General features: G+C 43.3%; 1 protein-coding gene across 2 annotated transcripts; it reads right to left on the reverse strand.

Moving 5' to 3' along the window:
- Nucleotides 1-552: 552 nt before the first annotated feature.
- IL12A (interleukin 12A) lies at nt 553-8,003 on the reverse strand. Of its 2 annotated transcripts, XM_006190436.3 has the most exons (7): nt 7,872-8,003; nt 7,064-7,218; nt 4,175-4,288; nt 3,633-3,674; nt 3,513-3,554; nt 3,261-3,404; nt 553-1,755 (listed from the first exon to the last, which is right to left on the reverse strand). In XM_006190436.3, the coding sequence occupies exons 1-7, from the start codon at nt 7,885-7,887 to the stop codon at nt 1,600-1,602; spliced, it is 669 nt and encodes a 222-aa protein (XP_006190498.1). In that variant the 5' UTR covers nt 7,888-8,003; the 3' UTR covers nt 553-1,599. The 2 variants fall into 2 exon arrangements, with proteins under 2 accessions (XP_006190498.1, XP_032341293.1); XM_032485402.1 differs by lacking the exon at nt 7,872-8,003 and having other exon boundaries at nt 7,064-7,367.
- Nucleotides 8,004-14,961: the final 6,958 nt, after the last annotated feature.

Genomic DNA, 14,961 nt, shown 5'->3' on the forward strand with positions numbered 1-14,961 from the left:
GAATCACTTGCTGGTCATTCAAGCTTGGGCAGGAATCCCTAAAGAAAAGGAGGAATGTGAGGGGTTCCAGCTTCTGTCTAATTGTACATCAAGTCAGGTGAGACTGAAAAACTAGGGTTTCCACACGGATGAGGACCTGATCACGTGCACCGCCCCCTACAGGTCACAGAAGGACTGAGAGCTGGTGGGAGAGGAGTCACATGAGGAAAGCCGGGGTGGGAAGGAGTCTGAAGAGTTCATTCCTTATGGCCTTTTCGTATTAAGGAGGAATGTGATTATCAGTGCGGTAAAATTACATGGCATTCTGTCAGGTGACTCTTAAAATTCATGTGGTTTCAAGAGTTAAAAAGATGGAATTTAATATTTGGGTCATTAAAAACACATCTCTTAAGCCAAAGCAAGGCAATTATCCAAGTGGTTCACAGAAGTTCTACACAATTTAAAGCAAATAGAGTTTTTCTTATTGTAATTGAGAAACAACTTCCCCCTGAGGGCCCAAAGGGTCACAAAAATTAGAATAATTTAACTAGAAGGCCTCTTAACGATGTTTTTCCCAGTTGGAAGATTTTACTATTTGTCTAATGCACAGTATGTTATGGGGCTGTGGTTAATAAGGAAAAACATTTTTATGGATTTTACTTTTAGATTCAGATGTTGAACAAAAATAATAAAGTGAACTTTCAAAAAATAATTCATTCAGTGGCCTCAGTATTAAGGCAGGTCTAAGTCTTACGAGTCTCCCTTTAAAATATGAGATTGAAGGAACTAGAAAAAGGGTAGGGTATAGCTCAGTGACAGAGCGTGTGCTTAGCATGCACAAGGTCCTGGGTTCAATCCCCAGTATCTCCATTAAGTAAGTAAATAAATAAACCTAATTATCTTCCCCCCAAATTAAAAAAAAAAAGAAAAAAAAACTACAATTAAAAAATAAAAGGAACTAGGAAACGGGTATGGATATTGCTGCATTCTTTCCAAGGTGATTCTGTTCAAATTTTATCACTTTTCAGTTTTCCCACAACGTGTATTTTAACACTCAAAGTATTCCAATCACATTAGAAAAATACGAGAATTACTTTAATTCAGTCGTTTTATTTTGAGAACAACATAAGGTATATCTCAAATCCACTTGACAATAAATATTTTAATAAATATGACATAAATAAATATAAGTTAGTTCACATGCTTTTATGAACACAAAATTATATAAATAAATATTTTAAAATAAATTATGCTTAGAGTGGTTTTTTTCCTACAGACACTTGGGTACTGAAATAGCTTATAAATTCTTGTTCTTCTATTAAAGGAAAAAAAAGAAAAACATGCCCTTTGAGGACATTTCCCCTCCTTAGTAATTTGCTCATAAAAACTTACCCCTAGGAAATATGAAATATATTCGGTCAAAGGAATTACGCGGGTAGAACGATCACACCCTTCACATTTGGGATGCTGACCGATGTAGACAAGCATGAGAACTCCTGCACCAGCCTAAGTGGGACCAGGTCCAGCCACCCCCACCCCAGATCTTAACCCACACCCTTTAGCATTTCTGTGGTTCCGATTTTTATAAAAATGACTGAGGCTGGGAGAGACCTCCAGTTTCTAGGAAGAATTCAGATAGCTCATCATTCTGTCGATGGTCACTGCACGAATTCTGAAGGCATGAAGAAGTATGCAGAGCTTGATTTTGGTCTTATAAAAATCCGGCTCTTCCAGGGAGGGTTTCTGTGGCACAGTCTCACTGCTGACATTCAGGGCCTAGGAGGATAAATATTGCATGTGACATAGACAGTATTCCGAAATTAAAACGTTCATCCGTAAAAGTGGGTGAAGCCAATACATGTCTCAGAGCCTGCAATCCACTCCCTCATTACATCTCCTGAACCCAGCACAAATCTACTCCCAGCCAGATGGCCAGGCAGAACCTGAGAGAAGAAATACTCATTATCCAAGCACATGTATCTTCTGCAAGCTCTGAAAAGACCTTTAGAGCTATTTAGAAAATCATCAGTGGGAGTTGCATTTTAGAAAGGAACGATTCTGTTAAGATGACATCTGCTGTGATATCTAATTAATTTTTATATGTCACATTAAGAAGCTACGACCTTTTTAGAACAGGAAGGTGATGGATTGCTATTGATTGGAAACTCTGTCAGTATCAGACCTGTTGACTAAAGACACCCATTCATGTGACCTGGCAACAAGTCTCCCAGCTTTAGCCCTTTACTTTGATAACACAATGCAAGACCCCACATTTGCACAATGATTAGTACTTCTGCTTGTTCCTCACAAAAAGCCTAAAAGAAAGGTAGGGCGGAGAAAGTCATTTTAAAGAGGAAGAAATTGAGGGGCAAATGGTCTGGGCATAGTTGTCTGATTACTGGTAGAACTGATTCTACTCTCAGTCCTGAAAATGAAATGTCATCTACATCTACAACTCCAGCTGGTGACATTCTTTGATACTTAACATGACGTTCACTGCCTTTCAAACAAGATTTGGAGCAACAACAATAAAAAGTGAATGAAATAAAAATAAATTTCTTTTTAGACAGTAATTTTTGACACCAGGTTTTTATCCCACGCTCTGGCCACTATAGTACTTACTCAGCTCTTCCTTAAGTGACTATTTCTATGTGGTATATTTGCATCATGTGCTATTGTGATTCAGAAAATTACAAAGCAAGTTCTTGTCTATGAGTAACATCGTGGAGGTGATAGGCCATTCTTTGATTTCATGGACATTTTGGTTCAGGATGGCTCATACCCAGGCACTAGCCCCGCTTATTTTCTCTAGCAGTATTTGCAGACATGCATGCCAGCCCTTCACATCCACATTTTACAGACTTTAGAGGAGGGTAGTGGAATTCCTTTGATGGGGGTTTAAATCCTGGCTCCACCACTTACAAGCTATGGGACCTCAGACAAGGGGCTAACCCTCTAAGCATGGGTTTCCTCCTTTGTATAGACCCCATGTGGTTGCTGCAGGAACCACATAAGGAAATGTATGAAGACCTTTGCTGAGAGCCTGGTGTAGACCACGTGGTCAACCAACAGGAGGCTGCTCTTCTTAATGTGACCGGCTCATAATGCCCTCTCTCTAGGGGGCGCCCTCAAGTCTGTCTCCCCCAAAGTGGAGCTGGCTTTAGAAGGGGGCATTTCAGGCCTCCCCTACTCCAGGAAGGGCTGATTGTATACCCCTTCATTGGGGACCCCGCTGGCTGCCTCAGCAGGAAGGCGTTCTCACTGATGGGAAGAGGCCTTACCTGCATCAGCTCAGCAATGGCTACCAGCATGTTCTGATCCAGAAAGATCTGCCTCTTAGGGTCCATCAGAAGCTTTGCATTCATGGCCTGGAACTCCATATGGTACATCTTCAAGTCCTCATAGATGCTGCTAAGGCACAGGGTCTGTGTAACATGACAAAATGAGGACAGAACCATTGAGATGGGCCAAAAACATGCCCCACCCCGTCCTTCCCCCACCATTGCTTTTGAGGAAAGAGTTTTATGTCTTACCGTCATAAAAGGGGTCTTTCCGGAAGCCAGGCAACTCCCATGCTAGAAGAAAGAAATAATTATATATCAATGGCATGAATTCATAATATGAACTGAAACCTATTTAATGTTTTTACTTACAGTTATTAAAGAGGTCTCTCTGGAAGCCAGGCAACTCTCATTCTAGAGAAAGAAAATCACACATCAAAGACATTAACCCTTAATATAAATTTTTCTGACTTTTCTTCTCAAACATATGTATTTTTTTTTCTCCTGGTAAAAAAATACACATAAAATTTACCATCTTAACTATTTTTAAGCGTACAGGTCAGTAGTGTTAAGTATATTCATACTGTTCTGGAAAACCACACCTGTTTTTTAAATTAATTTATTTGGGGCGGGTAGGGGAGGTAATTAGGTTTATTTATTTGTTTACTAATGGAGGTACTGGGGATTGAACCCAGGACCTCGTGCATGCTAAGCACGTGCTATACCACTGAGCTATACCCTCCCCCCACATCTGTTTTTATACATTTATTTTTTTCAAATCAAACTTCTGCTGTGGGACCTGTTAAAGTCCCATGATGATGGACCCCAGAAGCATGCACAGTTTGGGAAGAAGATGAGGTCTGATGCACAGCTCTTAACTGTATTACAAGCTTTGGGAGGAAAATCCTTTATACCGTGGCTAATTCCAGTGGTAAGCAGGCCTCCACTGTGCTGGTTTTATCTTTGGTGATATCTTCATGGTCAATCTCTTCAGAAGTGCAAGAGTAAAATTCTAGGGTTTGTCTGGCCTGTGAAACATAAAGAGAAACCCAGTTTATGGTAACAGTTAACATGGCACCCGGCTCCCCATGGTGGGGGGGGGGCGCCAGAGTGCCCGCTGCCCTTGACTCCATCTCTGACTTGTAGGAAATTCAGGGTTTTCATCAGACAACAGGTCATTTACAGTCTCTCTCCCTCCTTGCCTCTCTCCCTCCTCTCCTTTTGCTTAGGACATGTTTCTCTGGACGATGTTTTTCCATTATGTAAACACTATAAATCATTTCAACAGGCTGTGCTAACCAGCATCTACACCACGCTGTGACACTTGCTTCTGGTGAAAACTGTTGTTTTCCTTTTGCCAAAGCGCCTGTGTTTTATGAATACCTTCTTCAAGTATAATTTCTGCAGGGGGACTTTTAAGGCCACTACTTGATGGATATAACAAACAGGCAACCCTAAAGACAGGTGGAGATTTAATGTGCGGCATACACACACACACACACACACACACACACACACACACACACACACACACACAGATAATTGTCTTACAAGCATGTTGGAAAGCATTGTTGAATATAATTAAGAAATTTCTCTTAAGAAGTTGAGGACTTTTTGACTGAAGATCAAGACCATTTTTCCATTCAAGAAGCCTGATGTGTGCCAGGCACTACGCTGGGTACTAAGGAATGTGACAAGGAAGGAGATGATGTTATGCGCCCCCAGGATTCCAAGTTCAGCAGTGGAGACAGCCAAGCGCCCAAGTGACTAGGAGACAAGCTGGCAGGTGAGGGAGGCTGAGAAGGGTCAGAGGGCTCTGAGAAGGTAGTGGAGAAGGAGGCAAGGGCGTCCCCAGAGATGGGACATCTGCATCCACAGGATTAGAATGTTGACAGGCAGAGGAGGGGGAATTTCAGGCAGAGGGAAGCCATGAGTCAAGGCTTGAGAGTACAGAACATGCTGGGGAACAAGCGGTCAGATCCCCGTGTGTGGCAGGCGGAACAGCGCCCCCACCAAAAGACAGCCACCGCCCATCCCTGGAACCTGGGGGTCTGTTACATTACAGGGCAAAGGGGAATTCAGGTTGCTGATGAAATTAAGGTCGCTGACCAGCTGACTTTAAAATAAAGAGGTTATCTGGGAGTATCCGGGTGGGTCCAGTGTAATCACTCGGTCCTTATAAGTGGAAGGGGGGGCAGGAGAGTCAAGGTCAGAGTGATGCAGCACAAGACTCATCTGTTGGCTTTGAAGATGGAAGGGGCCCCCTCTACAAGCTGGAGGAGGCAAGAAAATGAATTGTCCCCTACAGCCTCCAGAAAGGGATACAGCTCTGCTGACACCTTGATTTTAGCCCAGTGAGACCCATTTTGGATTTTTGGCCTCCAAGGCTGTAAGATAATACATTTGTGTGGTTTAAAGCCACTTAGTTTGTAGTCACTTGTTACAACAATGATAGAAAATGAATACACTGTTCCTGGAGGGGTTTTAGCAGACTGAGGCAGCCACTATCCTGAGCAGGTTGTAAAAAGTTAGACTTGGAAATCTGGGCCCGCTGTTATAGTTCTTCAGGTCTTTTCAAGAGAAGCTGGAAAACTGGATTCTTATATGAAAGGTCTATTTTTTCAATGGCATCCAACTCAAACATCAAAATGAAATACAAACGACATGGACCAAACTCTACAGATCTGTGGGCTAGATCTGGCCTGCGAATCTCATGCATTTGCTACGTCTGTTTTCTGTGCAGCAGCCAGCTGATGTGTTCTGGCACATCTGACACACGAATCATATTTTTAAAAAATCAAATTGAGTTCTGCAATCTTTTGACCTTTGGTGCTGCATCTGGGAGTAGAAGAGTGAGCTTTTTCACATAAAGCATCTACGTAAATCGGAGCTGCTAGATTTTATCCATCTTGAACCTTTCTTCAGGAATCAAAGCGTTTATCTCTGCAGTTTCCACCTGGTGAGCTGCCTTTTTAATTAAAATTGATAGACCTGAAGAAGCAACTGGCAGCCCATTATGAAAGATTAGAAGGGGGAAAAAGAGTTCTTTAAGAAGGACTCATGGCACTGAGCTTACTTTAAGATATTCATAAAGCAACAAGATAGAAGTATTCCAGAAAGATTTACTAGGGAGCAGGAAGGCAAAAGGACATCTTTTCAAACATCAGTCTTTGGCAATTGCAGCAAAAGCAAGAGATGCTGGAGTGCTTTTAAAAGGCAAAAAAAATTTTTTTGCATTACAATATGAAAGCTAAAAAAATGGCTGAAGCTGTAAATAAAATTAGAAAACTCTCTCCCTAGAGAATGAAGCCTGGCCATGCACCGATCACAAGTTTTCTGAAATGTGTTGCTCCAACAACGAACCGAGTCACCAGACTGAAGGCTGGCCAGGAGTGTGAGGGGCAAAGCTAATTCATCTCTGTAGCCCCTGAGCACAGAGGCCGCCCCGAATAACAGTTTCCTGGATTGATAAGTGTGTCAGAGAAACAGTGTGGGCCTGACACAATTCCATCTGAGTTGGCAGGCTACAGGGAACACTGTAAATATCCACTTTCCTCTGTGTAGACACAGCCAAAACGAATGTCATTATAATTTATTACCACCCCTGCCTTCTCTGGAGACACAATTTCATTGAGACGCTTTAGCTAATAGTTGGACCATTTGTAAAGTTCCCTGTTCCTCTCTTGACAGCTCCTGATTAACTTCCACAATTTGCCGGCGGTTTCTTCAGGCGACCAGGGGTTCGGAGATGCCCCTTCACCAGAAAGGCTGCAAAGTGGGAGCAAAGATGTTGAAAAGCTCACCTTCTGAAGCGTGTCGCTGACGGCCCTGAGCAGGTTTTGGGAGTGGCTGAGGCACTGGAACATTCCTGGGCCCGCTGTGGTTGTGGGGAGGCTCCTGGCCAAACTGAGGTGGTCCAGGTGAATTAGGAAGACCAGGGTGGCCATGAGGAAGAGGCCTGGAAGGGAATCAAGGGGCAGGCTGAACTGGCCTGCCTCTACCTTCCATCTGTTCTGGCCATTTCCACTCATCCACTTCTGGGCACCAAAATCCCTCCACCCCTTTCCAACCTCCTTCAACATCTGAGAGATGAATCAGGTTCTTGGAGGGCAGCGCTCTGTTCTAGGAGTGGAAGCCAACTCACTGTGACAGCTTCCTTGTGGGTTCGGACAAGGGTGTTGGACAGAGTTCACCCAGAAAAAAGTCTCCATTTCAAGAGGTGGGAAACTGAGGCCAGGGGTGAAGCGAATGGCCCAGACTCACCACCCAGTGTTTTGGAAACAGCCTCATTTTGAAGCCGGCTAGGAGCTACCCTTTTAGAACTGGAGCTGAGGGATCCTGGGCAAGAAAACATCCCAGCAGACCTCAGCTTCTCATCTGTGAAGTGGGCAAAATACTTAACTCACGGCGCAATTTCAAGATTAAAAGAGACAATGTCCTGTGGAGCGCATGGTGAGCACGCAGTCTTTCCGCGTTTCCTTCTCCTCTGCACGAGATTGCCGACCCTCTTCCAGTCTCCGCACAGCCGGCCCCAAGTTTCTGCCTCCTCTTCCCCGCCCCTCCCCACCCGAGCGCCGAGCGCCGAGCGCGAGTCTCGGGCTGGTTACTCACTGCGCGGTGGGCACATGCTGAGCGGCGCTGCGGGGACACCGAGCTGGCAGTTGGACGAAGACGGATGGACGCCGCAGGTGAGGGCTGTGGTTGGGAGGCTGACCCAGAGGGTCACATTTTTATAATTGCCTGAGGCGCGGCAGGACTTTCCCGGGACTCTGGTCTCTTGCTTTCTTTCTGTCTCTCTCTACATCAGCTTCTCGGTGACACGTGGAGTCTGGCCGCGGGGCTTGCGGCGCTTTCGGATTAACTCTATGGGCGCCCGGCCGCAGTCGTTCCGGGACGGCCCCGCCGCCTCCTGCCTGGCCCAAAACGAAAGTAAAATTTCGCGCAAAGTCGCGGCACAGGGTCCCCGGGCAAGCCCGACACTTTGCCCTCCATCCTCGGACGCCCCCCGCCCCCAGCTATCCCGCCCCGCCGCCTTGCAGCGCCCTCTCCCGACGGAGGGCCGAGCATTGGCGCGCTCTCTCCATCAATATCCAGGATGTGCCCTGATTGTGACTCCCGCCTCGTTCTGGATGGGGGTGAGGAAATCATTCATTCAGCATTTATTTATTCAGATGATCCACGGTTCGCCAGGCCGACAGTGTGCCAGGTGCTGGGCATTCAGCAGTGAACAGGTCACGCTGGGGCACTCCCACACCAAATCTGACTCAGTGTGCTTTGTTCACGGGTACCATCTTAAAGATGAAAAGAGATGAAACCAGACTGGCTATGCAGTAACAACTCTTTTAGAGAATCCAGTTTCCTACAGTGTCCAGGAGAGAATCGTTACAATTTAGCGCAATGGATGTCCAGGGTCCTGGGAGGAGAAGCCAGAGAGAGGACACCTCAGCAGGAGTGATGGGGGTGAGGAAGCAGCAAAGGATCCCAGAAGCAGGGGGACTGCGACCTGAGTGCTAAAGGGTGAGTAGGCATTAGACTGCTTCCAGTAGGATGGGGTGCGGGTCCTAGGTTGGAGGAACAGAGATCAGAAGCACAGTCAGGGAAGGTAAAGGGGGGTGGCCATCTATGGGTCATGCTATCCGGGTGTGAGGTGGGAGAGGGTGATGGGGCTGAGCCTTGAGGGGACTGGATTCCATGCTAAGGAGTGTACATTCTGCTGAGGGTGGTGGGGCTCCTTCTAGGTTTTAGGCAGGAGATATGGTTAGATTTGTATGATAAAGAGATCTTTCAGCAGCAGTATGGAGGATGGATCCCAGGGGTCAGAAGCAGGAAGGCATTTCCATGGCCCCGTTCAGAATGGAGACCCGAGGGTGGACAAGAGGGAGCCTCAGGATGGGGAGGGACCAAGGCTTGGTAACTCCTCAGGTGTGAGGGGCAGGAAGGTGCTGAGAATGGCTGGATGGAGGTTGTTCACCCACCTGTACAGGGGTTACTGTAAGAGGAGAGTGAGTTTGGAGGAGATGCTGAGAAGTTCCATTTTGGACATGTTGGGTTTGAGGTTCCTGTGGGACTTTTCAGTTCACTCATTTCTACCACGAGTGTTAGTCACCCTGGACATGTGTGAAAGGGAGCGGTGTTTTTGGTCACCCACTCAGAGCCTCTGATGGGTCAGACTGCACTAAGGTCCAGGACTTCACAGGACCTCTGTGCAGATGTACTAGTCTTGGGTAGGGATGAGCCTTTTGGGATACAGGAGTGATGAGTGGGTGCTTCCTCTGGGTCCCTATTTGAGTTGGAATGGATGAGGTCATTGTGAGCCTTGAGATGCTACCATGAACACTCGACAGGGCCAACCTCTACTGAAAATGGAGTGATGAAGCCAATTAGGAGAAAGCTGTGTTAGCCTCTCGTCTGATTCAAGCTCTCTCCATTTTTGGCAGCATCATCTGCTCAAGGGTGATGAGGCAGCCACCACAGGGACTTTCAGGTGTGTGTAAAATGAGAGCAAATGGTTGATCTAGATCTAAGGCTCCTTCCAATGCTGTGGCCTGTGGATTACACCATGGGAAATGAAGACCAGTGCATTGTCAGAAACAACTGTGTCTAGCAGATTGTGTGAAAGAATGACAGGTGCTGAGCTATGTTGTTGCCATAGGGGTTTAGGATGGAGTTAAATGTGCTTAAGTTAGAATGAAGTCAAGTTTACCACAGCTGAGCTTTCTCCCTTGGAAGGGCCATGGCCAACTTAATTCTCTTCATCTGATGTCCTTACTCTGCCCAAAGTGTTGATAAGTAAAGACACTTTTTCTAAGCAGATAGCTCAAGATAGTTGTTTGCAAACTTTAATTGTAATTTTGTACATTCAGAGGGTCTTTCTATTAGTCATTTGTTTTCCATTCATTTTGAGCAATGAGCCAATCTGAGATCTCACATAATAGTTCCATCACTTGAAATCAAAAGTCAAAGTTCTTTTCAGGAATTTGGCAGAATGTATTAAGGCCCTGTATCAGGCCTCTCAACTGGAGGTGATCTTGTTCCCAGGGGATATTTGACAATGTCTGGAGACATTTTTTGTTGTCATAATGGGGGAAGGGGGTTGCTACTGACATCGGGTGGGTAGAGAAATCATGCCACGTGCTGCTAACCATTCTATACAGGATGGCTCCTCCCTCCCACCAATGACAAGAAGTTATACTGTCAAAATTATCAGTAGTGCTGGATACCTGCAATAGTACCGAATAGCAGCAATAGCTCAGGACACCTTCTTTCATCATTATTCTTCTTGGTGAGCAGACCAGTTCATAGCCATAGGCTCTGAACAAAAGACTTGGGACTGTACCTTTGGTGCCATAATTTAGAATGGCAGCCCATCCTTGGATGAAGTGAGATCCCGCAGAGGCTTGTGATCAGTTGAAACTGTAAATGTGAATCTGTAGGGAGGTACTGCAAATACGAGGGTCCTTCATAACATAGAGAGGACTCTGTGGTCAGTTTTCCTGCAGTTCTGTTCTATAAGGGCCAGTGAACTTGAGCACAAATCAGCTGGTGCTCTCATGCCATCTGATGGTGTGGATCCAGTATAGCTCTGCTCCCAAAAGGTGCTGTCAGGGGAAAAAACAGAGCCTTATGTTCCTTTTTGCATACAACAACCTAAGCACGACATGCTTGTGAGGCTGGTTCCATGGCGCAGTTTCTTCTTGGGTGGTGAAGTGTTTCAGTAACAGGAAGAAAAATAGTGAGCTGAGCCAGAAAGATGACTATAGCGTCTTAAGTACCTTTGCATCTACGATCAAATGCCCCAAGTCCTAGCCCCCTCTGCTGATGGGTAGCTGTGTGAGCTTGGACAAGCCACTGCCTCTCCTAATTTTCATATCGCAAAATGGAGACAGTAATCCTTGGTTGTCTAACATTTTCATGCAAATCAGATTGTATAATCACCAGGTAAATATTTCGTTGAGTGGTAGAATGTCATCACTATGAGATATCACTATACAAGAAGAGGTGTGGTTATTATTTTTGAGTCAAGGGGCACACTTGCCAGTTTATTCCACAGCTGCCTCTTTGCACTCTTTTAAGTGTTAAGTAGCCACTTCCCAACGAAAGGGGAAGGGGAGTCCTAAATATTCACAGCACCATTTCTAGAGGCAACGTCCATATGTTATCATGCTGTCTTGAAGAACCTCAAAAATATTAACAATGGTCTTCAAGACAGAATTCCAGGAAAGATGTTGTTATTGCTTATTGGTGCCCCAGAATAAAGATTTTTATGAATATTTTTGCCAGATTTTCTACATCTTGAGATAGTTTAACAAACAAACAAAAATGATACAGCTCCTGGGCATTGTAGCCTCATCCATGATGAGGTCACCTGGTGCTTAGACACTAAAAAGGAAAAAATGATGAATTTGACTATATAAAGAACAAACATCTCTGCAAGAAAAAGATGCCATAAATAACATTTAAAGATAATAGATAACCTAGCAAAAAACATTTGCAACAGCATATGATGGACCAAAAGCTAATCTCCTTAGTATATAAATATGAATATTAATAAGAAAAAAGCCAACAATCCAATGAAAAATGGGTAAAGGATAAGAATAGACAGCTTTAAAAAAGAAAAATACAAATTATTTACAAACATATGAAAAATAGCTGCACTCAAAATTAAAGAAATGCAAATTAAAATGACTAGATATGATTTTTAACCTATAATTTGGAGAACTAAAAATTTGATGATTTATGGGTATGTGGAAATAGGTTGCCATAGTCTGTTGGAGAGAGTGTAATCTAGTGCAGTCTATTTGCAGGGTCAGTTGGCAATAGCTATTAAAATAAAAAATATATATACTTTTGCTAAGCAATTCCACTTCCAAGAATTTGCCTGTGAACTGTTTGTACATATGCATAAAGACTGATTTCCATTAAAAGTATCATTTTTAATATCAGAAGACTTGAAACACTCTAAATGTCCATTAATAGGGAATTGTTTCAGTAAAACATGATTCAGCTTTTCTATGGACTTTTCAATGTAGCTATTAAAAAGACTGAGTTTGATTTATATGTGTGATAGGAACAATCTTCAATATATGAAATGTCAAGGTTCAGACCAGTGTATATAACTTGCTTCCATTTGTGTAAGGAAAAAGTACATACATATATACACATATATATACACATACAGATAAACACACACACACACACACACACACACACACACACACACACACAGTATAGGTCTACAGTCATAAGAGCATAGAAAATCAATGACTATTTCCTCTAGAGGAGGAGATTGGATCTTTGAAGTAGGGGGAAAACCTGCTTTTTATTGAATACCCTCTGTACTATTTGAATGATTTAACATGCAAATATATTGCAGTTTTATTTATTTATTTATTTTTGTTTTGGGTTTTTTTTTTAGGGGGTAATTAGGTTTATTTACTTATTGTTATTATTATTTTTTTAATGGAGATACTGGGGATCGAACCGATGACTTCGTGGATGTTAAGCATGTGCTTTACCACTGAGCTATACCCTCCCCCCAGCTTTATTTTTGTTTCATGTTGTTTTATTTGCATTTTCAAAGATCACCTATAGCAGGCGAAGAGAGCTGCTGGCCCATCGTGACAGCTCTTGAACAGGGAATTTCCTCTAAATTGCAGCATTCTTGGGGAATTTACTATACAAACTTGAATCTGTGAGTGGATTAACTCTCTATGGCTGAGGCAGGGGCGTTTGTGGCTGATTCTATCCATCCACTGTTCCATCTTCTACTGTTCTGAAGAATATGCTACATGTGTGCCGTGCACATTTAGATCTTTTAATTCTGTTGTGCACTTAACGTTATTTCACTGGCTGGAGCCTTGCCAGCCTCTGGCCTGGCAGAGGCGAAAGACCACGGGCTTTGCAGTACTTACTGGGTTAAACTCCCCCGTCACTTTCTAACTGAGGAATCTGAGGCATTTTCATTGACTTCTCTGAACTCCTATAAAATAAGGAGAAAAACAGCCAGTTGGTGGGGTTGTTGGGACAATTTACTGGGATAGTGTACCCACAGTGAGACAGCGGGAGGAGCCCTGTAACACGGAGGCATTGCCCTCAGCATGTTGCTGGTGTCCTTTTGTGGCATTGGTTTCTAAACAGTGACCAATGCGGCTTTGAATAATCCCTCAAGGGCCCTTCACATGCCATGTGCTTCAGTGGGGAGCAGGGTTGGGGCTAGTGTCGTGATGCTGGATGGCCCCTCATGTGGAAGGAAACAGAATATTCCTAGTTAAGAGGATCCTTTTTTGCTTCTCAGAAGAGAATGAAAATTTCTCAACAAACACGACCTGAAAGCTGGTACTAGTGCTAGCTGAAGTCCCCAAACAGCCATTTTGATGGTATTATATAGTCATTATTTATTTCTGTTCAGTTTCCAGTGTTTTCCCTCCCTCCACATTTACATGATCTTCTATCAGAGATAAAGTTCCTTCTGCCCAGAGAACTTTCATTTAGACTTTTTTTTTAAGCACAGGTCAGCTGGCAGCTGGTTCTCTCACCTTTCATTCATCTTAAATGTCTTCATTTTGGCTCAATTTTTGAAATACATTTTTGCTTGGCAGTTATTTTCCTTCAGCACTTTGAAGCTGTTACTCCAGTGTCTTCTGGTTTCCGTTGCTCCTTTGAAGGTGATTTGGGAAGATACTCTGTCTGCTCTTACGATTTTCGTTTCGTTTCGTTTTGTTTTCCCAGCAATTTGGTGATGACATTCCTAGGTGTGTTTTTCTCTGTGTTTATACTGCCTGAGGTTTGTGTACTTCTTGAATATATAACTTGATCCCTTTAAATCAGTTTTGAAAAATTCTCAGTCACTAACTTTTCAAATATCGCTCCTATTGCTCCCAACTCAACTTCCCTGGGGAGCCCTCCTGGAACTCTAGTTACACATATGTTTGACCTTTTCACAATGTCCTACATGTTTTTCATGAAATTTTCTACCTTTTTTGTTTTTGATGTGGATGCTTCTATCTGGATATGTTCTGCCAACTGATCTTCCAGGTCACTAATGCATTCTTATTTTACAATTTTTTTTTTTTTTGGTCAGTAAAGGTACTGAGGATTGAACCTAGGACCTCATCCATGCTAAGCATACGCTCTACCGCTGACCTATACCCTCCCCTGCTAATGCATTCTTCATCTTTCCAAACTGTTGTTAAATTCATTATTTTGCAGTTTTGGAATTTACACTTGGCTTTTTTTTTGATGTATAGTTGATTTACACTGTTGTGTTAGCTTCTGGCATACAGCAAGGTGATTCAGTTATTGATATGTATATATATTCTTTTTCATATTCTTTTCCATTATGGTTTATTACAGGACATTGAACATAGTTCCCTGTGCTATACAGTAGGACCTTATTGTTTATTTTATACATAGTAGTTTGTATCTGCTAATCCCAAATTCTTAATTTATCCCTCTCCTACTCCCCTTCCCCCTTGGTAACCATAAGTTTGTTTTCTATGTCTGTGAGTCTGTTTCGGTTTTGTAAACAAGTTCATTTGTATGATATTTTAGATTCCACATATAAGTGATATCATATCATTTTTTTAAAAGCTTTTAAAATTTTTTTGGGGGGGGAGTAATTAGGTTTATCAATGTTATTTTTTAACAGAGGTACTGGGGATTGAACCCAGGACCTCGTGCATGCTAAGTGTGCACTCTACCA

Source organism: Camelus ferus, chromosome 1 (assembly GCF_009834535.1).
Source record: "Camelus ferus isolate YT-003-E chromosome 1, BCGSAC_Cfer_1.0, whole genome shotgun sequence".
Lineage (NCBI taxonomy): Eukaryota > Metazoa > Chordata > Mammalia > Artiodactyla > Camelidae > Camelus > Camelus ferus.